Source organism: Neophocaena asiaeorientalis, unplaced genomic scaffold (assembly GCF_003031525.2).
Source record: "Neophocaena asiaeorientalis asiaeorientalis breed wild unplaced genomic scaffold, Neophocaena_asiaeorientalis_V1.1 scaffold177, whole genome shotgun sequence".
NCBI lineage: Eukaryota > Metazoa > Chordata > Mammalia > Artiodactyla > Phocoenidae > Neophocaena > Neophocaena asiaeorientalis.
This window is the reverse complement of record NW_020172779.1, coordinates 3,888,392-3,910,085: the sequence shown is the minus strand read 5'-3', so window position 1 is coordinate 3,910,085 and position 21,694 is coordinate 3,888,392. Positions and strand designations below refer to the sequence as shown.

The 21,694-nt window shown below is 41.3% G+C and overlaps 1 protein-coding gene across 2 annotated transcripts in view; it reads left to right on the top strand.

Moving 5' to 3' along the window:
* Positions 1-21,694, top strand: part of SAMD12 (sterile alpha motif domain containing 12) — a 414,016-nt gene that overhangs the window by 168,093 nt on the left and 224,229 nt on the right. For both annotated transcript variants that reach the window (XM_024741284.1, XM_024741283.1), the window contains exon 3: positions 17,307-17,436. In XM_024741284.1, coding sequence (XP_024597052.1) covers positions 17,307-17,436 — 130 coding nt within the window. The remainder of the gene's footprint in view (positions 1-17,306; positions 17,437-21,694) is intronic.

Sequence of the window (21,694 nt, the reverse complement as noted above, 5' to 3'; positions counted from 1 at the left end):
GAAAACTATTAGAGCTAATCAATGAATTTGGTAAAGTAGCAGGATACAAAATTAATGCACAGAAATCTCTTGCATTCCTGTACACTAATGATGAAAAATTCGAAAGAGAAATTGAGGAAACACTTCCATTTACCATTGAAATAAAAAGAATAAAATATCTAGGAATAAACCTACCTAAGGAGACAAAAGACCTGTATGCAGAAAACTATAAGACACTGATGAAAGAAATCAAAGCTGATACAAACAAATGGAGAGATATACCATTTTCTTGGATTGGAAGAATCAACATTGTGAAAATGACTGTACTACCCAAAGCAATCTACAGATTCAATGCAATCCCTATCAAACTACCAATGGCATTTTTCACAGAACTAGAACAAAAAATTTCACAATTTGTATGGAAACACAAAAGACCCCGAATAGCCAAAGCAATCTTGAGAAAGAAAAAAGGAGCTGGAGGAATCAGGCTCCCTGACTTCAGACTATATTACAAAGCAACAGTAATCAAGACAGTATGGTACTGGCACAAAAACAGAAAGATAGATCAGTGGAACAGGATAGAAAGCCCAGAGATAAACCCACGCACATATGGACACCTTATCTTTGATAAAGGAGGCAGGGATGTACAGTGGAGAAAGGACAGCCTCTTCAATAAATGGTGCTGGGAAAACTGGACAGGTACATGTAAAAGTATGAGATTAGATCACTCCCTAACACCATACACAAAAATAAGCTCAAAATGGATTAAAGACCTAAATGTAAGGCCAGAAACTATCAAACTCTTAGAGGAAAACATAGACAGAACACTCTATGACATAAATCACAGCAAGATCCTTTTTGACCTACCCTGTAGAGAAATGGAAATAAAAACAAAAATAAACAAATGGGACATAATGAAGCTTAAAAGCTTTTGCACAGCAAAGGAAACCATAAAGAAGATGAAAAGACAGCCCTCAGAATGGGAGAAAATATTTGCAAATGAAGCAACTGACAAAGGATTAATCTCCAAAAGTTACAAGCAGCACATGCAGCTCAATATCAAAAAAACAACCCAATCCAAAAATGGGCAGAAGACCTAAATAGACATTTCTCCAAAGAACATATACAGATTGCCAACAAACACGTGAAAGGATGCTCAACATCACTAATCACTGGAGAAATGCAAATCAAAACTACAATGAGGTATCACCTCACACCAGTCAGAATGGCCATCATCAAAAAATCTGCAAACAATAAATGCTGGAGAGGGTGTGGAGAAAAGGGAACCCTCTTGTGCTGTTGGTGGGAATGTAAACTGATACACCCACTATGGAGAACAGTATGGAGGTTCCTTAAAAAACTAAAAACAGAACTACCATATGACCCAGCAATCCCACTACTGGGCATATACCCTGAGAAGACCGTAATTCAAAAAGTGTCATGTACCAAAACGTTCATTTCAGCTCTATTTACAGTAGCCCGGATATGGAAGCAACCTAAGTGTCCATCGACAGATGAATGGTTAAAGAAGATATGGCACCTATTTACAATGGAATATTCCCCAGCCATAAAAAGAAATGAAATTGTGCTATTTTTAGTGAGGTGGATGGACCTAGATTCTGTCATACAGAGTGAAGTAAGTTAGAAAGAGAAAAAGAAATACCATATGCTAACACATATATATGGGATCTGAAAAAAAAATGGTTCTGATGAGCCTAGGGGCAGGACAGGAATAAAGACGCAGACTTAGAGAATGGACTTGAGGACACGGGGCGGGGGAAGGGTAAGCTGGGATGAAGAGAGAGAGTAGGATTGACATATGTACACTACCAAATGTAAAATAGATAGCTAGTGGGAAGCAGCGACATAGCACAGGGAGATCAGCACGGTGCCTTGTGACCACCTAGAGGGGTGGGATAGGGAGGGTGGGAGGGAGATGCAAGACCAGAGGTATATGAGGATATATGTATACATATAGCTGATTTACTTTGTTATACAGCAGAAAGTAACACACCATTGTAAAGCAATTATACTCCAGTAAAGATGTTTTTTATAAAAAATGTCCTGAGGGCTTCCCTGGTGGCGCAGTGGTTGAGAGTCCACCTGCCGATGCAGGGGACGTGGGTTCGTGCCCCGGTCCGGGAGGATCCCACGTGCCACGGAGCGGCTGGGCCCGTGGGCCGTGGCTGCTGGGCCTGCGCGCCCTGGGCCTGTGCTCCGCGGCGGGAGAGGCCACAGCAGTGAAAGGGCCCCATACCACCAAAAAAATAAAATAAGTAAAAAGAAAAAGTCCTGGAAGCTTCGATAAAAGAACACATTAGAGAATAAGGCAGCCCGTTGGAATTAAAATGCAATTTTTGAAACAAATTTTAAAATTTAGTAGATGATTGTGCAGATGAAATTGAAGAAAAATCTCACCATTTATAACAAGGGTTGGCAAACTTTTTAATGAAGAACCAGGTAGTAAATATCCTCAGCTTTGCAAGCCATTCAGTCTCTGTCAAAATCATTCTCTCTGACTTTGTAGCACGAAGGCAGATGGGCGTAGCCATGTTCCAGTATAATTTCATGAATACTGAAGTTTGATTTTTACTTAACTTTTACCCATCGTAACATAGTGCTATTCTTTTGGGGTTTTTTTCAACCATTTATATATAAAAACCATGATTAATTAGATTGTGGACCACACAGAAGTAGGTAGTGCGCTGAAGTTTGTCCAAGAGTCCATAGTTTATTGACCCCAATGTTGATGAAAATACAGATGGTATGTAGGAACAGCGTACTAAATTGTGGAATGAACTTAAGCAACTGCTGGCACATAAGAGAAGAAAGTCTGTTTGGTTTCCATGTTGGGAAACTTCTTTGAGATTTTCAGCAGATATGACATTGGACTGCTGAGAATATGATACAAGAAAAAATGATTCATACCAGACTAATTGGCTCAACGTTTGAACAGTACTTACACAGTCATAATAAGGTAAATGCTGGTTACTGTTTTTTTTTAACTTTGAATCAATCTGCAGTCATAATATGGAAGATCAAATAGAGGTTGTAGGGCAAAATATGCACTGTTAAGCATGACAGTATAAAAATAATACTATAGATGACAAAGGTGGGACTTGGAAGGGGATGAACAAGAGTTGAAAATGTAGGAAGGAAATTAACAGCCATAGAAAAAAATTAAAAGGAGCTTATTTGGGAAATCCTATATTTAAGTATATTAAGGTTACAAAGATAACTAATTAAGAGATAAAGTTAATAATACAAAGAACAAACCAAGGAAAATGAAGGAGAAAGGTAGCATTATGTGTGCTAATTCCTCATCTTTCTCATCGGGGTGTCCACAGGTAATTCTCTAAGTCTGATGAATTAAAGAGACTGAAAGAGGAACCATTAAGAGGTTGGCCCTGGAAATTGCAACTGGGGTTGGAGAAGGGAAGTATTTGAGTTAGACTGCGTATGTGTTCAACTTTGAAGAAATAATAGTTTCCAGTGAGAAGAGATGGAACTTGTATTTTTCACTATAAGCTCTTTTGTATAACTTTTAAAAAAAGCATGTGCGTGCTTTCCTTGATAGCAACGAGAAGGTTACAAATAGACAGTATGACTATAGAAGTATAAAAATGACCTAAATTGGTAAGCAAGTAAACGTGCATAATTTTTTGTTCAGAGGGAAATGTGGCCTTAAAAACACATGCATGGACATGGATTCTGGAAGAATAGTTTATAAAGATAAAAGTAATTGTGTTAATGAGATAAATCCTGGTAAAATTTTCTTTAGTTGTATGAATAAGTTTTTTAAAAGAATATGTAAATATATAAGGAAATGTTTTTGCTTTTATCATATAATGCATCTTACCTCCATTTTATTCTCTTCCCTATTATATGTAAATAGTAAGATTTTCAAAGCTCTATCAATCTTCGATTGTCACACTATTTTGTCCACCTGACCCATTTATCTGAACTAAAGTTTGCCCCTCTATTAGTCAGCTTGGACTGCCATAACAAAAAACCATCAAACTGTGTAGCTCAAATAACAGAAATTTATTTTGTCACAGTTCCGGGGGCTGGAAGTTCAAGATCGGGGTCCCAGCATGCAGATTCTGGTGAGCGCTCTCTTCCTGGCTGGGAGACAGCCACCTTCTTGCTGTGTCCACATCCTGTGGAGAGAGAGATACAAAGAGCTCTCTGTTGTCTCTTGTTCTACAAGGACAGTAATCCTGTGGGATCAGGACCCCACTTTATGACCTCATTTAACCTTAATTGCCTCCATAAAATCTCTGCCTCCAAATATAGTAACATTGAGGGTTAGGCCCTAGCATAGGTATTTTGGGGGATAGTATTTTGGGGAACACAAACACTTAGTCCATAATAGCCCCCATTGAATTAAGTTGCCATGTGGCTCAGTTGAACATACAGACAAATTATTTTGCCACCGAGAAGTCGTGGACCTGGAGATTGGCTATCCTTTATGTAGGCTTGAATTTTAAAGCCAATTAACACTAGTATTAGAAGCTTTACGTAGACTGGCCCCTACCCTAACAGATTCTAGAGTTTTTAGGCTCTCCAATCCCAAGTCCCCATCCTGTCCCTGCTAAATACAGTTGCAGCAGTATTTTCTTAGTGCTTTTGTTTTCTCCTGAGTCCCAATAGCATGGTACCCTCAACTTCCCTAAGACCCGTCGACCCTCTCTTTTTCTGTAAAATCATCCAAAGTGAACACTTAGCCTTTTGATTATTTTATTTGACCTTCACAACAACTTTGGAAGATGGGGAGAGATGTTTTTATTCACATTTTATTGGTCATGTAGTTGAGAGGCAGAGATGAGCATTGCCCCACTGTACAGTGCAAAATATGTGCCTCCTTCCATAATAAGGAGAATGGAAAGAGCCCTGGACTAGAGGGTTATGACTGGGGCTGATCCCAGATCTAAGCTTGGCATACCCAGCTTATGACAAAGGCAGGGTTGTTTTTGATCAGATTTATCTTCATTGATTCAGTCACAGAAATCTAGCACTGAGAACCTCAGTAAGATAAGTCACATCTTCTTTTCCCTACATCCATCAAGCCAAAGTGATCTCATGATCCACATTTTTCCCGTGTCCATCAGGCCAGAGTGATAGCATGGAGTAAGCATGGAGTTTGAGTTCACTAGCAGTGTGACCTTGGATGAGTTACTTTACCCCTCTAAGCCTGTTTCTCTATGAACTGAAAATAATAACTACTTTGTTATTGGGAGGATGGTAGATTGTTGGGAAGATTAAAGACAGTTTATCTAAAGTACTTAAAACAATTCTTCCCATATGCTGTTACAGAAATGTACCTAATATTATGTCTAGAATGGCATTAATCCTCCCCTGCCACATTCCGAAGCCTGATTTGCTCCAACTTCACCAGGCCTGTTCTCCTAGCAATTTCAGGGGAGCAAGAAGAATGTCCAAGCACGGAGGGCCTCTGGACCTGGCCCATCATCACCTCTGCCTTGTTATTTTTTTTTTTTTTTACTTTTTATTTTATATTGGAGTATATCCGATAAACAATGTTGTGATAGTTTCAGGTGCACGGCAAAGCGACTCAGCCATATGTATACATGTGTCCAGACTCCCCTCCCATCCAGGCTGCCACGTAATACCGAGCAGAGTTCCCTGTGCTCTACAGTAGGTCCTTGTTGGTTATCCTTTTTAAATATAGCAATGTTTACATCTGCCTTGTTCTTTTGATCAAAGCAAGCCACAAGCTCCTTTCTCTCCCTCCCCTAGACTCAAGAGATGGAGAAATAGATGCTACCTTGTGACCTAATGACCTCAGGTCATATTGCAAAGGGTCATTTTTTTTTCTTTTTTTTTTTTTTTGGCACTGAGGACATTTTTGTTATCAATCTACCACATTTTTGTTCCAAAGGAACATTTGTAAACATATGAAATGATGATCAACAACCAATTTTCTGGTTCCTGTTTGCTTTCAGTTTTGCTTTTGTTCATTCAGCATTCACCCAGGGGTACGTGCTCCGAGTGTACATGTGCCTTGGCACCTCACAGGCATAGCATCTCCCCTGTAGGGTGTGCTTATCTGGGTGGATGAGTGATGGGTTTTCCCACTGTACCATGAGCAGGCACACAGTACAGTGTGATCCTCTCCCTTCGTGTTCCACTTGACAGGTGCAACAATCTGGGCTGATAAGAAAGGCAGGCCTTGGTAACCAGAGCCATCTGGGATGCCAGAGGCATCTTGTTTCCTCTTGACTGCCTGCGCATGTCTGTTTATTCCCTCCATGAGGTTTTATTGTTAGAAACCCTGATACCCAGTTGCGCACATTCGGGATGCAGCAGATCCTAACCAGCGTTCCATGCGAGCATCTGCTTCACAGCTTGTAAGTGGTAGAGTCCACACATCTAGATGTGCACCTTTATAAATAGTTAGGTGCCTGGGGGTCTGGGCCATATCTTTGGTGTGGAATTAGGACACTTTGTGCCTGACTGTCCCTGGAGACAAGAAAGAGCTGACTCCGAGTCCGAGAAAAACCACTGGCACAACCTATTGTTGGAAGACATGAGGTGATGTTTGTGTAGTTGCGGCAAAGCCGGCCTGAATAAGGAGGACCATTGCCTTGTGTCTCCTAATTTGGTATCTTTATTTTTCCATTTTTCTTTTCTTTCCTTTTTCTACATGTTCTCACTCTCTCCCTGCTGCTATACCTACCTTTTCCACTAGTGCCTTTTCATCCTTCTCCTTTCCTATCAGCTATTTTTCTTCAGGTCTTAGCTCGGTACACCTAACACCATCTCACAATCCCTGTAACCCAGCTCAGGTCAGCTGGACTCCGAGGACTGTCTGTGTTCACTGCACTATTGCTTCCCCAAATCAGGCTTGGGAATCCAGCAGGAGAGTGTACTGATGCCATTCAAGGGATGTGAAGGTAACTCTCCTGAGCACCTCGTATGTGGCAGACACCTTTAAGCATTTAGATAAACTACTTCTAATCCTTCCACCAAGGACAAGATAGGAATTATTTCCAGCCTATTGAGGAGCATGTTTAGAAAGGTTCAGTGACCTTCCCAAGGTCACAGTGCTAGTGAATTCCAGAGCCAGCCTTCAGTCCAGGTCTGCAAAATTCCAAATGCCAAGTTCTTTCATTATATCAGTCTTCATGTCATTCAAAAAAGAAAAAAAGTGAGGATCAGAGATGTGAGCTATCTTGCTAAGAATTATAGTGTTGGAAAGTCTGTGCATTTTTGGCTCAATATGAGAGAAATCTAATTGGAGGAAAGCCTGTTTTACTCCCAACCTGTGAATGTCAAAAGCACAGCTGGGACTTGAACCAGTTTTCTGACACCCAAGGCTATAGGAGCCGTGATATATGATGGACAGACCGTTGTTTCATTCCTTCAGCAAATTATTGTTGCTATGTGCCAGGCATTGTTCTAAAGTGTGGGATTCTTCGTGAAATAAAAAAGATCCTTGCCCTTGTGGAGGTCGCAAGCCAGTGGAAAGAAACAGATAATAAACTAAAGACAAAATAAGTTAGCTCTGTAGTGTGTTAGCCGATACTTACTATGGAGAAGGAAGCAGTGGAACAGGGTAAATAATGAGTGTTGGAAGCCAGAGGGAAGAATGTTGCATTTTTAAATAGGGAGATTAAGATAGGACTTATTGAAAAGGTAGTATTTGAACAAAGGCTGGAAGGAGATGAGGGAATTAGCTGTGTGGGTATCTGGGAGAAGACCATTTCAGGCAAAACGAGGAGTGGGTATAGTTGGCATTTGTGAGCAACAGCAAGAAGGCTGGTATAGTGGGAGCACATGTATTAAGGAAAGAGTAGTAGTAAAGGTGGCATCGAAGATACTACGTGCTCAGATTGCTTAAGGCTGTGTTAAACGTTTTTTTGGTTTTTTTTTTTTTGCTGTACGCGGGCCTCTCACTGTTGTGGCCTCTCCCGTTGCAGAGCACAGGCTCCAGACGCGCAGGCTCAGCGGCCATGGCTCACGGGCCCAGCCGCTCCGCGGCATGTGGGATCTTCCCGGACCGGGGCACGAACCCGTGTCCCCTGCATCGGCAGGCGGACTCTCAACCACTGCACCACCAGGGAAGCCCTAGAAGACAGTTTTGAGAGGAAGAACAGGAGCTCATTTTTGGACAAGTTGAATTAGAAAAGTTTCCTAGGTTTGCAGATGGAACTGTGAAGTGATCAGTTGTGTATTTGATTCTTTACTCTGGGGAGGCAACAGAGAGAGACATACAATTAAAAGACGTGATCCCACGGACAGCACCAGTGTGATGTGTGGACTGGAAATCAGTGCAGTGGGTAGTGAGATTTGTCTTGAATTGCTCCAGAAGTAGGACTCAAAAATCAGTGAGAAAGATGATGGAAGTCTGACTTTGGCTTTGACACAAAGGACCATTTTAAATTACTAACGCTTATAGCAATGGAATAATGGTGTGTTTTGCAGGATGCATTTTCTAATGCTGTAAATTTTCAGGGAGGGTCTTGAATCTAGATCATCATTTTCTCATATCTAGATCTAGAGTTCTTTAGATCTTGGGCAGCTTCAAAGAAAAAGAGAGGGCTTCCCTGGTGGCGCAGTGGTTGAGAGTCCACCTGCCGATGCGGGGGACACAGGTTCGTGCCCCGGTCCGGGAAGATCCCACATACCGCGGAGTGGCTGGGCCCGTGAGCCATGGCCACTGAGCCTGCGCGTCTGGAGCCTGTGCTCTGCAACGGGAGAGGCCACAACAGTGAGAGGCCCACATACCGCAAAAAAAAAAAAAAGAGAAAAGAAAAATGTAATTATTTTCAGTTAAGGGATTGACATTTGCTTTTTATGTATTCAAGTAAAGTTGTTTACACACACACACCCTTGATACAGCCATCATGGCCCAGGTTTACTAGTCACCATTTTATTGATAGATGTCTTAAAGTGGATTGGACTCTTGCCTTGGGTTTAAACTTGAACATACTGACTATTTAGATTCCTTCAAACTTTCAGTTTCTGTGATTCTGAGCATTTAGGAAGGAAAAAAGCCATCAAAAATTCAATATGGACAAATTAAGGGAAAACAATTATGTCAAGCCAGATGTCTTTTTTTCCTTTAATGACACCACCATGATGATGCCTTAAAACAGTGGTTCTCAAACTTTTAATCCCAGGACCCTGTTACAGTCTTTAAAGTTATTGAGGACCTCAGAGACCTTTTCTTTACATGGGTGGGGCAGATATGGGAGAATAACCAAGTACCCTGTTTAATAAGGATCTCAAATGATGAATTGAAACCTGCAAAATTGAGGTTCACAGAAATCTACCTTCAGGATAAGAGAGCTGTAGCTTGACAGAAATTCATTTAAAGAAGATGCAAAGTTTTAGAACTTGCCCCTAAGTCCTGTATAGTCAGTGATATGACTCAGTAATAATGAAGGTTTAGGCTTTTTTTTTTTTTTTTCTAAACATCTTTATTGGGGTATAATTGCTTTACAATGGTGTGTTAGTTTCTGCTTTATAACAAAGTGAATCAGCTATACATATACATATGTTCCCATATGTCTTCCCTCTTGCGTCTCCCTCCCTCCCACTCTCCCCATCCCACCCCTCCAGGCTGTCACAAAGCACCGAGCTAATATCCCTGTGCCTTGCGGCTGCTTCCCCCCAGCTATCTACCTTACTACGTTTGTTAGTGTGTATATGTCCATGACTCTCTCTCGCCCTGTCAAAACTCACCCTTCCCCCTCCCCATATCCTCAAGTCCGTTCTCCAGTAGGTCTGCGTCTTTATTCCTGTCTTACCCCTAGGTTCTTCATGACATTTTTTTCCCTTAAATTCCATATATATGTGTTAGCATACGGTATTTGTCTTTTTCTTTCTGACTTACTTCACTCTGTATGACAGACTCTAGGTCTATCCATCTCATTACTAATAGCTCAATTTCATTTCTTTTTAAGGCTGAGTAATATTCCATTGTGTATATGTGCCACATCTTCTTTATCCATTCATCCGATGATGGGCGCTTAGGTTGTTTCCATCTCCGGGCTATTGTAAATAGAGCTGCAATGAACATTTTGGTACATGACTCTTTTTGAATTTTGGTTTTCTCAGGGTATATGCCCAGTAGTGGGATTGCTGGGTCGTATGGTAGTTCTATTTGTAGTTTTTTAAGGAACCTCGGTTTAGGCTTAATAACACATTTCATTCATCATATTTAAGACCCTGCCTTTTGAAGGAAATATTAACAAGCTACAATGCCCTGTGGAGGAGACTGGAAAGTAAAAGATCTAAAACAGTTGCTGTATGGAAAACAATTGAAGAAACTAACCAGTGCCACACTGTATACTTGGAAAAATTACTGAAGTTGCTTAGCCACTACGGCTACTTAGAGGTGCCATACTGCTCAGAAGAGATCAGCATCACAAATTAGGAAGCATAAAGTGATCCAGGTGATATTAAAGCAGTGGTCAAAGTTAGAAAATGTGAATGAAATGAATCTTTCATTCATCCAAGAGGAAAGGTGTTCAGCTTTTACCTGGAAACTTTCTAGCAGTGAGATATCCTCTCTTGAGAAGACAAGAGGTTTAAGAGTGTCATTCATCATAAGATATTTTGGTTTGAACCCCAAAGTGACCAGGTGGATGTTATAAACTACCCTGGGGATAGAATACAATAGAAGAGATACCTTTTAAAATTTGTCTAACCAGTTTTCCCATGAAAGAGTTCAGGTCGCAGAAGAGGGCATTATTAGTACTTAAAAATTATTTAATTAAATGCCAAGTATTCTGTGAACTAGCACATCCTTCTCGATAATTAGAGGCCCTTTTTTTTTGGTAAATGAGCATAAAAGCTGCTAAAATATACATTAATAGGTTATTGTGTGTGTGTGTGTGTGTGTGTGTGTGTGTGTGTGTGTGTGTGTGTTCCTCTCCCCTCTTCCCTCTCTTCCCTCCTTTTTCCAATCTTGAGTAAGATGACACAATAGAAGCCAATAAAAAGAAGACCTAGAACTAAAGAAAAAACATTGCAAGGTGGTAAGTGAAGGAAGAAGCATTTTTAGAGTTTGCAAATGCTTGCTTATAATGAGATGCTGCAAGTATGTTTACCACTTCCTGATATTTGGCCATAAAGCTTGCTTTGTCCTGCCAGTGGAAATAAACAACAGTCTTTGCTTTCTCTATTTTTTCGCAATCAACCCACTGGGCTTCATGTAAGCTTAGCTCCTTAAGAGTTTGTACAACTACTGGGGACTTAAAATTTCAGCATTCTCTTATAAATCAAAACACAGTAATTTAAAAGAGAATTTATATTGCAAAACAAATAAGGGATAATTGAATTACAAGATAAAATTTAACTTTAAAAGCACTTTGTAATATTGATATGTTCTTTCAATATCAAACTTCTTTAAAACATTTTTTATTACTTAGCAGAAATGCTTCAGGTTTACCTTAAAGAACTTAAAACTTGAGAACTCTTTCCAGTTAAATGCAAATCAGAAGTTACTGTAAAATGTAGCTGAAATTATTGAATAAGGGTAAATTAAAGTAGGAATTACTTGCAAAATAAAGTAATTTGCAAACAACTTTTCCCTCAGGAATGTAATGTTTCTTTTGCATAAAGTGAGGTCTCTGTAAAACAGAAAGTGTGTATATGTCAATGCTACTCCCTCACTTGATCCCAGCTTACCCTTCCCCCTCCCTGTGTCCTCAAGTCCATTCTCTATGTCTGTGTCTTTATTCCTGTCCTGCCCCTATACACTACCAAATGTAAAACAGATAGCTAGTGGGAAGCAGCCTCATAGCACAGGGAGATCAGCTTGGTGCTTTGTGACCACCTAGAGGGGTGGGATAGGGAGGGTGGGAGGGAGATGCAAGAAGGAGGAGATATGGGGATATATGTATACATATAGCTGATTCACTTTGTTATACAGCAGCAACTAACACACCATTGTAAAGCAATTATACTCCAATAAAGCTGCTAAAAAAAAAAAAAACAGAACGTGAAGGCATCTGAAATACACATTCAGGTTGTCTATAGAAAGGCCAGGACCAATTCAGAAAGAAAATGCCTAGAATTCCGCATGATGTTACAATGCATGGGGAAGGTACCGAACTGCCTCCGGCCTCTTTCAGGGGCAGCAGAACAAACCAAAATTGTCTCCAGGGACGGAAATCCAGAGAATGATGTAGCAGGCCTGAGTGTAGAGAAAGAAACAGGGCAAGTGCTTTTTCTGATGTTTGCCTTGGGCAAGATTTTTTTTTATTATTTTCTACTGAATATGAAATACTATCTCTTTGCTTTACAAACTGTTATTTCGGTTTAGGCTCCTTCTGTGGGGGAGAAATAAAATGCAGCATATTCGAGAAAATTACCTAACGTTGGGTGTGGAGAGAGGCATGAGTGTTGGGTGGCAGAGGAAAGGAGGAGAGTTGAGTAACACTATGGAGCTACGAAGACTGGACACCTCTGCACCTCCCAGTGGGACAATGTGATAAAGAGATTGATGTGCGTTTAACACATGCTTGTTCCAAATGGCCCGTGGAAATCAGGTCTAAGCCTTTTAAAGAAATCAGGTTATGTTTCTGCTTTGTACATAGGTTCATTTGTGCCATCTTTTAGATTCCACGGATGAGTGATAGCATACGGTAGGTGTCTCTCTCTTGCTGACTTCCTTCACTTAGTATGATCATCTCTAGTTGCATCCATGTTGCTGCAAATGGCGTTATTTAGTTCTTTTTTTATGGCTGACTGAGTCACTTTGCTGCACAGTGGAGATTGGCACACCATTGTAGATCAACTCTACTTCGATTAAAAAAAGAAAAGAAAGCAAGAAAAGAGCCTGGTTATGGCATTCACTCCCCAAGCCTGGTTGCTATTGGGGTTGGGGGCATCGTGACAGAAGGCAGAGGAGCGCAGGTTGACCTGGGCTGCTAGGCGAGCAGCTGAGGCGGAACAAACAAAAGTCTGCTCTGAGAATAGAGAATCTCGGCAGCGCGCACTGAGGCAGCTGAAGTCCACGATGGCTCTTCACAAGTTAGTGTGTATGGCTGAGTAATAGTTCACTGTATACATGGGCCACATCTTCTTTATCCATGCATCTGTCGATGGACGCTCAGGTGGCTTCCATGTCCTGGTAGTGAGGTGGGTGGACCCAGAGACTGTCATACGGAGTGGGGTAAGTCAGAAAGAACAACACATACCGTAGGCTAACGCGTATGTATGGAACCTAAAAAAAGAAAACAGGGTTCTGAAGAACCTAGGGGCAGGACAGGAATAAAGACGCAGACGTAGAGAACGGACTTGAGGATGCGGGGAGGGGGAAGGGGAAGCCGGGACGAAGTGAGAGAGTGGTACGTACATACATACACTACCGAATGTAAACTAGATAGCTAGTGGGAAGCAGCCGCATAGCACAGGGAGATCAGCTCGGTGCTTTGTGACCACCTAGAGGGGTGGGATAGGGAGGGTGGGAGGGAGATGCAAGAGGGAGGGGATCTGGGGATATATGTATATGTATGGCTGATTCACTTTGTTATACAGCAGAAACTAACACACCATTGTAAAGCAATTATACTGCCATAAAGATGTTAAGAAAATAATTATTCAGATTAAAAAAAAGTTAATGTGTAGGAAACTAATAACAAGTTCATATTAGAGCCAAAGCTAAGAATCAGTTGATAAACGGGGCCAATACATGTATCACTATCTGAGTAAGAGACAAACAGGGCTTATTAATGGTAGGAATCTGCACCCCTCCCCACTGTATTTGTTATGCCTGTTTACATGGAGGCAGATCCCCGTAGGTTCGTGTGGTCTTAAAAGTCTGTACCTGAAGCCTTATGTTTATTGCTGTCCAAGCATGTAACACCAAATTACTGCTGAGTAAGAGTATATTGTGAAGGCAAAGCAAAGCAACACCTGGATTGTTAGCCTCAGAACACCTGGATTTATAATCAAAGGAAATTTATAACACCAGAGTACATGGTAAGCTGGTGAGGATGTATTCTGAGTTGACTTGGTGTGTTTGGATTAATCTCTCCCCGAATCTCAAGTTGATGAGGCTTGTCTTGGAGCTGAGGGTGTTCCATTTCCTAGGAAATGAGCAAGTTAAAGAATGACCTCTCAGGAAGTTTGGTAAATTGATGTATGAGCAATTTATCTTCTTGCCTTTCCCTTCCTAATTTACAGCCTCCTGTGACTGGTTTATAGGAGTTTGCAAAAGATGTGATTAGCTTTACTTGCGAGAAACTTGCAAGGGGTTTCAGGGCAATGATGTATCAGCTAGGAACTCATTCAGCTAATCTGAAGGAAAATTTTTAGAGCAGAAAGGAGGCAGATTCAGAGGTGCTGACTTGTGAAACATGGTGGGAAGTGCATTCCTAGCTCAAAGAGCTGAAACTCTGGTTTCCTAATCATGCGAGGGAAAAGTGATGACTAGCAAAAGGGAAAAAGCTAAACAACAACAAAGCATGCGCTCTTCTGCACCATCCATGCCAGAGCCCCTTCTTTCTCATCAAAATTAGGAAAGCAATTGATATGGTTGTATGCAGTGATTAGAGGGAAGATGGCTGGCAGTCTGTGACTAGAGTATGCAGAGTGGAAGGGGGAGACGGACAAGTTTGATCAGGAGCCACGTGAGCAGCACGCAGTCGGGGTAGAGCAGCGAGGGCTAGACTTGAAATTCGCTGCTGATTAAAAGTAAGGCAGGTCTGTGAGCTCAGACTCAGTGAGAATGGTTTCATTTCATTAATTTCTTCGCTTGTTCGTTGTGGCTCTATAGAGCATCTGTTAAGTGCAAGGCACTCCGGGGAGCACAGTCGTAACTATTGTATCCTCACTGAGTGTTCCAGTTACTAGGGTTGCAAAACAAATTACCCCAACACTTAATGGTGGAAGACAACTATACATGTTGCTAGTGGATTATGTGTGTCTCTGCATCATGGCGTCTGGAAGTTTGAGCTGGAAGATTTGAATCCTGGTAGCTGGAATCATCTAAAGCTTGGTTACTCATTTGTCTGACAGTTGATAGGGTTGGTGGTAGCTGTCAGCTGAGACTTTAAGCTGGGGGATTGGCCAAAACTCCTCTACCTGGTCTCTTCATGTGATCAGAGCTTCCTCACAATATAGTGGCCAGGTTCTGAAGGTGAGTGCCAGAGAGGGTGAGCCAGGCAGAAACTCTATCTCTTTTCTGATGTAGCCTCAGAAGTCACAGAGAGCATCAATTCTGCTGTACTCCATTGGCCAGGCCCTCCATGAACCCTGTCAAAATTCAGACAGAGACATCAACCCCAAATATCGGCGGAGGAATGAAAGTCACAATCAGTGAAAAGGAGATATGTATGTGTGTATGTATGTATCTGTGCATATATAAAATCATCTTTGGAAAAATACAATCTGCCACTCCTGAAAGTAAAAGAAGAAAAATTACCACAGCACAAAGTAAAAAATGATGTTTTATTTGTAATTATTTTATAAGTGATGGCCCAAAGAATCATACAATTCAAAATATACTAATAAAAAATAACACCTGAACACTGTTTTCTAAACTTGAATCACCTGCATTTCACTTCCACTCTTTTTACTATTACCATCTGTATTATTGTTTCCTTAATTTTTCTTGAAATGGACCCATTTTTTATTGAAGTATAGTTGATGTACAATATTGTAAGTTACAGGTATACAGTATATAGTGAGACACAATTTTAAAGCTTATACTCCATTTATAGTTATTATAAAACATTGGCTATATTCCGGTTTTGTACAGTATATTCTTGTAGCTTATTTTATACCTATTAGTTTGTACCTCATAGTCCCCTCCTCCTATCATGCCCCTCCCCTCTTCCGTCTCCCCACTGGTAACCACTAGTCTGTTCGGTATATCTGCAAGTCTGCTTCTTTGTTGTTATAGTCACTAGTTTGTTGTATTTTTTAGATTCCACATGTAAGTGATATCATACAGTATATGTTTTTTTTTACACACACACACACACACACACACACACCACATCTTCTTTATCGATTCATCTATTGATGGACATTTAAGTTGCTTCTGTATCTTGGCAGTTGTAAATAATGACCCAGCTTTTTATTAACTCAAATTTGTTTTAAAAGAAATCTAGGTATTCCTACAGAAAATAGAATGTATTTTTGCCATAATTTATTTGTCATAAAAAAAGGTAACCTTAAATATAAAAAAAGTAAAACACAGCAGTTATTATATGCTAGATGAAAATTCTGCTTTCCAATGACAGTTCCGAGGCTGAAGGAAGCCCTCTCTTTGTCAAAGATCATGTTAGCAGGTGTTAGAAAGATGTTAAATCATGCTCATACAAAATCAAGGCTCTCCCCTTCACATAATCTGAGAGATTGAAAGAGAAGTGAAAGAGAATGATCCCTAGTGAGGTCAGTGATATTTAAGGCCAGGTCTGTGTACTGTCCAACATCCTTTAGAGAACTACTTGTATTAAAATCCTGATCCAGAATGCAAACACTGATCCAGAATGATAAAGATTATAGCTGGTTAAGCTTTCACTTAGCCTCAGCCAAGTCCCTGGGATCTATGAGGCAGACCAGCATCTAGCACAGTTGATGCTTGTTGATGAATGAATGTATTTCTAACCTGCCATTGGTCAAAGGCTGGGTCCTTTGCACCTCTGTGTTCTGTTTTGTTTCATAAGCCTCCCTGAAAGATCCGGTGAGCAATAAATGACTCCAGCTAGTTGGCTTCTACATGAAGTCTAGCTACACTCATTATCTTATTACCATTCCCCACGTGCTGGTGGAATTGACTTTTTCCTTACCTACTGTGCATAACTAATTCCTAGACTTTACAGGGCCACCCTAAATCCAGAGCTCTCAGGAGCTATTCGTATGTAGGTATCTAAATCCTATAACATTCGTTCCTAAAATAATTATTAGCACCTGCTGGGGCCAGTTATCCTAGGTCCTAGAGATATCAGAGGATAGTGAGAAATGGACACTTTCTTGGGATACAGAGAAAGGCCACTTGGGGGCAGCTGTTTCACCCCTAAAATTTAGTCAGTTGCTTAGCAACCTAATTGTCTTGTTGTTAGAGGAGTCATCAGAAAACACTACTTCCTGGGGACTTCTCCCAGAAGAGAGAATCTGAGAATAGGTGTAGTTTTCATGGCCTTCTCCACCTGGACCTTTTCTTTCTGGCTTTCGGGGGCATGGAGAAGGTCTGCAGAGGCTCAGAGGAAGACAAGAGTCAGATGTTTATCTTCAGGGAATCCAGCCTGTAGCCTTTACCACACTATAGGACTTCTAACAGCAGTGCCTTTCTAGGCATGAGGCTGGCACTAACAGATCTTCTTTTCCTTCTGTATTTATAGTCGGCTACGGTGAAGCTGTCAAAACCAGTGGCTCTGTGGACTCAGCAGGATGTCTGCAAGTGGCTGAAGAAACATTGTCCGAATCAGTATCAGATCTACAGTGAGTCATTCAAACAGCATGACATAACGGGTAAAGTATGCAGTATCCGAAATATTTCACTCCCTCTCCCTCTTCCCATCTCAATGGCCTTTCCTACACCCTTAAAATGAAAAAGCATCTCCCTGCTGAAATTGTCTGGCATGGGTTTACTTTAAAAGGAACGATAAATTCCACATCCGGGCACGCCATGCTACTTAACAAGCATAAGTGGTTATTACAGGGAACCATGGATTTTGAATGTCCAGTATAAAAGTATGTGGTAATCAGGGTAAGGGGTTGGGGGATCCTAGAGAAAATAAGAGTGTAGCAGTCCTAGAGTAAAGAAAGGGAGGAGATCCTTCAAATTAATTTGGTTACAGGGTCCGTAGGTAGATGTTTTAAGAAGAAAAGGTTTCTAAATAGGAAAATTCTGGACTGAATATAATAATACTAACTCACTGCCCCTGAGATGAATACCCTCAAAGCACAAATTAAGACTCCCTTTAAATCAAGGGGCTTCGAGTATTATATGTGGAAGTTGAGAAGCGCTTGGCAGCAGGAAATATGACAACATAATGAACTGTAAAAGCCTGTAGGATCGTGTCTCTCAATTGGAGAATGGAGTGGGTTAAGAGGGAGCGGATAGGTCCACGGTGGGAGCCCATCAGAGTAAGGGGGTCTTTTGCAGACCTCGCCTGCCCACCTGCCTTGAGATGTTGCTTGATCGTGGGTACCATTCCTCCCACCCTCCTCTTCTGCAAACCCTATAATGAAAGATAGGATGGAGGAACATGCTCTGTGCACCAAAACTGTGCTTCAAGGTGGGAAAAAGTGTTGAGAAGACCTGATTCCAGTCCAGATTCTTCTTTTTTCTAAGCGAAAATTGACCCTCTAGTGGGAAAGGGACTTGCTGTCGAGTAGCTCAGCACACCTGATGCCAAGCCCTTTACAAACTCATACCTTGCATCTTCAGAAATGCTAACCTCTATATTCACTCCCGTCACTTTGAAAAGGGTCACGTCAAGCAGTTCAGTTCTTAGCCTGTAGCTTCAAAATCTGGGGCAGATCATACCTCCTTAGAGCAGGACTAGATGGATGGTTTTCAAAGTGCGTTCCGTGGAGCCCTTGGTTGCACTAGAGGCTGCCAGAGGGACATGCTTTGGGTTGAGATGGGTGTGTCTGTTTCACATATTCAAATTGCACAGAAAACTTGATTTGGAAAAAAAGCCCTCTAATATTAAATAACGTTTTTTAAAATTTTATTTTTATTTATTTATTTGGTTGCATTGGGTCTTCATTGCTGCACACAGGCTTTCTCCAGTTGCATCAAGCGGGGGCTACTCTTAGTTGTGGTGCGCGGGCTTCTCAATGCGGTGGTTTCTCTTGTTGCGGAGCTCCGGCTCTAGGCACATGGGCTTCAGTAGTTGTGGCACGTGGGCTCAGTAGTTGTGGCACGTGGGTTCAGTAGTTGTGGCACGTGGGCTCAGTAGTTGTGGCTCGTGGGCTCTAGAGCGCAGGCTCAGTAGTTGTGGTGCACGGACTTAATTGCTCCGCGGCATGTGGGATCTTCCTGGACCAGAGATCGAACCGGTGTCCCCTGCACTGGCAGGCGGATTCTTAACCACTTCACCAGGGAAGTCTCTAAATAACGCTGAGCTACATTATCAGAGATTCCTGATGACCAAGTTAGTAATGTTTAAATATGTAAGGAGCACACAGGTGTAGCTCAGAGTAAGTTAACAGAGAGTGAAATCCTCCTGACTTAAGCCTAGAAATGGTCCTTAATGTACTTCTTTTCTCCTCCGAACTGGAGGTAATGGCCCATTTGGATGAAATCCTGAAGGCAGTGTCAGAACTTAGCTTAGATTCCAAGTGTCTAGATTCTTTTTCTTAGTCCCTCCCTTAAGGATATAAGAAAATCCCAGTTATTCCACCCCTAGAATTTATCAACCAGTTAGTAACCATTTGGCTGATTATGGGAACCTTCATCAGATAATGTCTGTTTCTTAATGCTTGTGTGATAGTAATGGCAAAACCTTCTTCATGATCTTATGAGAAAGTAGTGTTATCTTTTGTTAGGGGTGGGAATTCTGTGATACCCTTGAGGGAAGGGTAAGCGTATATAAAGGTTTGAAAAGGATGAGCATTACACCCCCCTCAGAAATAAAGGTCTCATGCTTCAGTGCTTATGGAGTAAATGGTACCACTTCCTAAGGCTTTCTGCCAAGTGGCCTTGTGTTGCAAACAGCTGTCATATTGCTTTTGGTGGCATACTTGGTCTCCACAAACGCCTCTGGTGTCGGTAAATCGCAACCTTCTTGAGATCTTGGACAAGCTGCTTAACCTAGACAGGTTATTCAACCTCACTTCTTCATCTCCAAAATGGAGCTGATAATAATAACAATACCTGTCTCAGAGAGTCGTTGTGAAGATTAAATGAAATGATATAAACAAACCACTAAGTTAATCATTTATCGACACCTTCTACCTACTAGCACTGTGCCGTTCTTCATGTCGAAACTCATCTGGAGGTGTCTAAAATCATACTGTTACTTCATTCTGAGGGCAGCCTGTTTTCTGGCAAGAAAAGAAAGCAGGGGATTATTTGGGGACTTAGGAGAGAATGATTTCAGATTAACACTTGACACACACATCTTTCTGACCTTCACCTATTCAAGGCCTCAGAAGACCACTTTTGTCTCCTGTCCCTCTCCAAGGGTGAATGTAAACTACCCAAATGATCACAGGTGCCAAGTGGCCCGAAGATAGCTTTCGGGACTGAAGCCAGAATGCAGTTCCAGCCCTGGGATGCTGGCGGCTGCAGGAATCCTAGTACCCTTGTAGGCTCTGATAAAATGGGCAAAGAGGATTGTGAAAAATCAAGACACGATGGCAGAGAGAGCCTCAGCAGCCGATTCAGACAGTAGAGTGTCTCAGAGTGAGGGCCGGGAGGGCGTTACAAGTGCCAGGTCAAAGCTCAGACTTGCAGCTTAGCTCCGTGATTCTGTGAAGGTGACTTGGTGTATTCCCGCTTTCTTCACCTGTGAAGAGGAGGTGATAATAGCACCCGCCTCAGAGTGTCGCTGGGAAAGTAGTTCACGGTCACAGTAAGCGGTGAATATTAGCTGCTGCTGCTTGCCTAAGTGCTGCTGTACTTTCTATGAGAACAAACCACACACGTAAACACTGATGAATTCATCCATCTTTGTTATCCTGAAAATTATAATGAGCACCTAAGGATGGGGGTTGGGATGTGGGCTGGTAAGTATCCTGTGCTTACCTGCGAGGCCACAATAAAGATGTCCATATGTCTCTTATTTATGCTTAGATTCTTGTGAGTACTGCTGTTCATTTATGTGTCTTAAAGCAAGGGTCTCCAATATCATGCTCATCAGGGAAGCATGTTATATCTCTGGAACATATAAACAGTCCCTTAATTTAGAGGCACGTGGGACCATGACGATAAATAAAGACATATTAAATGGAAAGAAGAATCAGGAAGAAAAAAAGATGGGCTTTCTGATTACAGACCTGAGGCAAATCCCGCTCCTCCCACCCCGCCCCTGTTCTCCACCCCTCGACCTCTGACAAGTAATAACTGCAATATCACACAAGCTAGTTTCAAGTTAGTGATCTGAGAATAATATTTATCTTAAAGCGTTGTTGGAAAGGTTAAAGGGGATGATGCATGTGAAGGGTTTAGCTTTATGCCTGATACATAGTAGACATCTGTTTAGCAAGTATTTATGGAGCATCTACCCTGTACCAGGTTTGGGGAATACAGCAATAAATAAAATAGTCAGTGATCTGTGTAGGGAAAAAATTGTGCCTCCATAGAAAACCGTGCACCTTCACTAGCACATCATTTCGGGTTATCTAATTCTCATTCTACGAAGCTGTTCTACAACTCTGTAAGTTGTAGGTAAGTGATAGCAGTATAAAATAATTCTTGTTTGTAGATGTGTAAATTCTGTCCCACAGAGGTTCAGTTGACTTCCCAATCCACTGTGAAAAAGGTGAGTTTTGTCTCCCATTTACACATTCATTTCATTCCTCCTGATCTGAACATGTGTCTGCTCTTTGGTTTCTCCTTTGAGTTGGTTGTAACATCTTATCAGTTTCCACAAAATCTTAAACATGTGTTTATTTTTGTATATGATGAGGGTCAGGATTTTAACTTTTTTGAAAATTCCCCTTTAACCTTGGTAGTTGTTTCATTTTTTTAAATTGGTTTCAACCAACAATTCCACTACATTAACATCTTTCTGATGCCTTTGTTTAAAATACTTAAATTCTAAACAACACCACC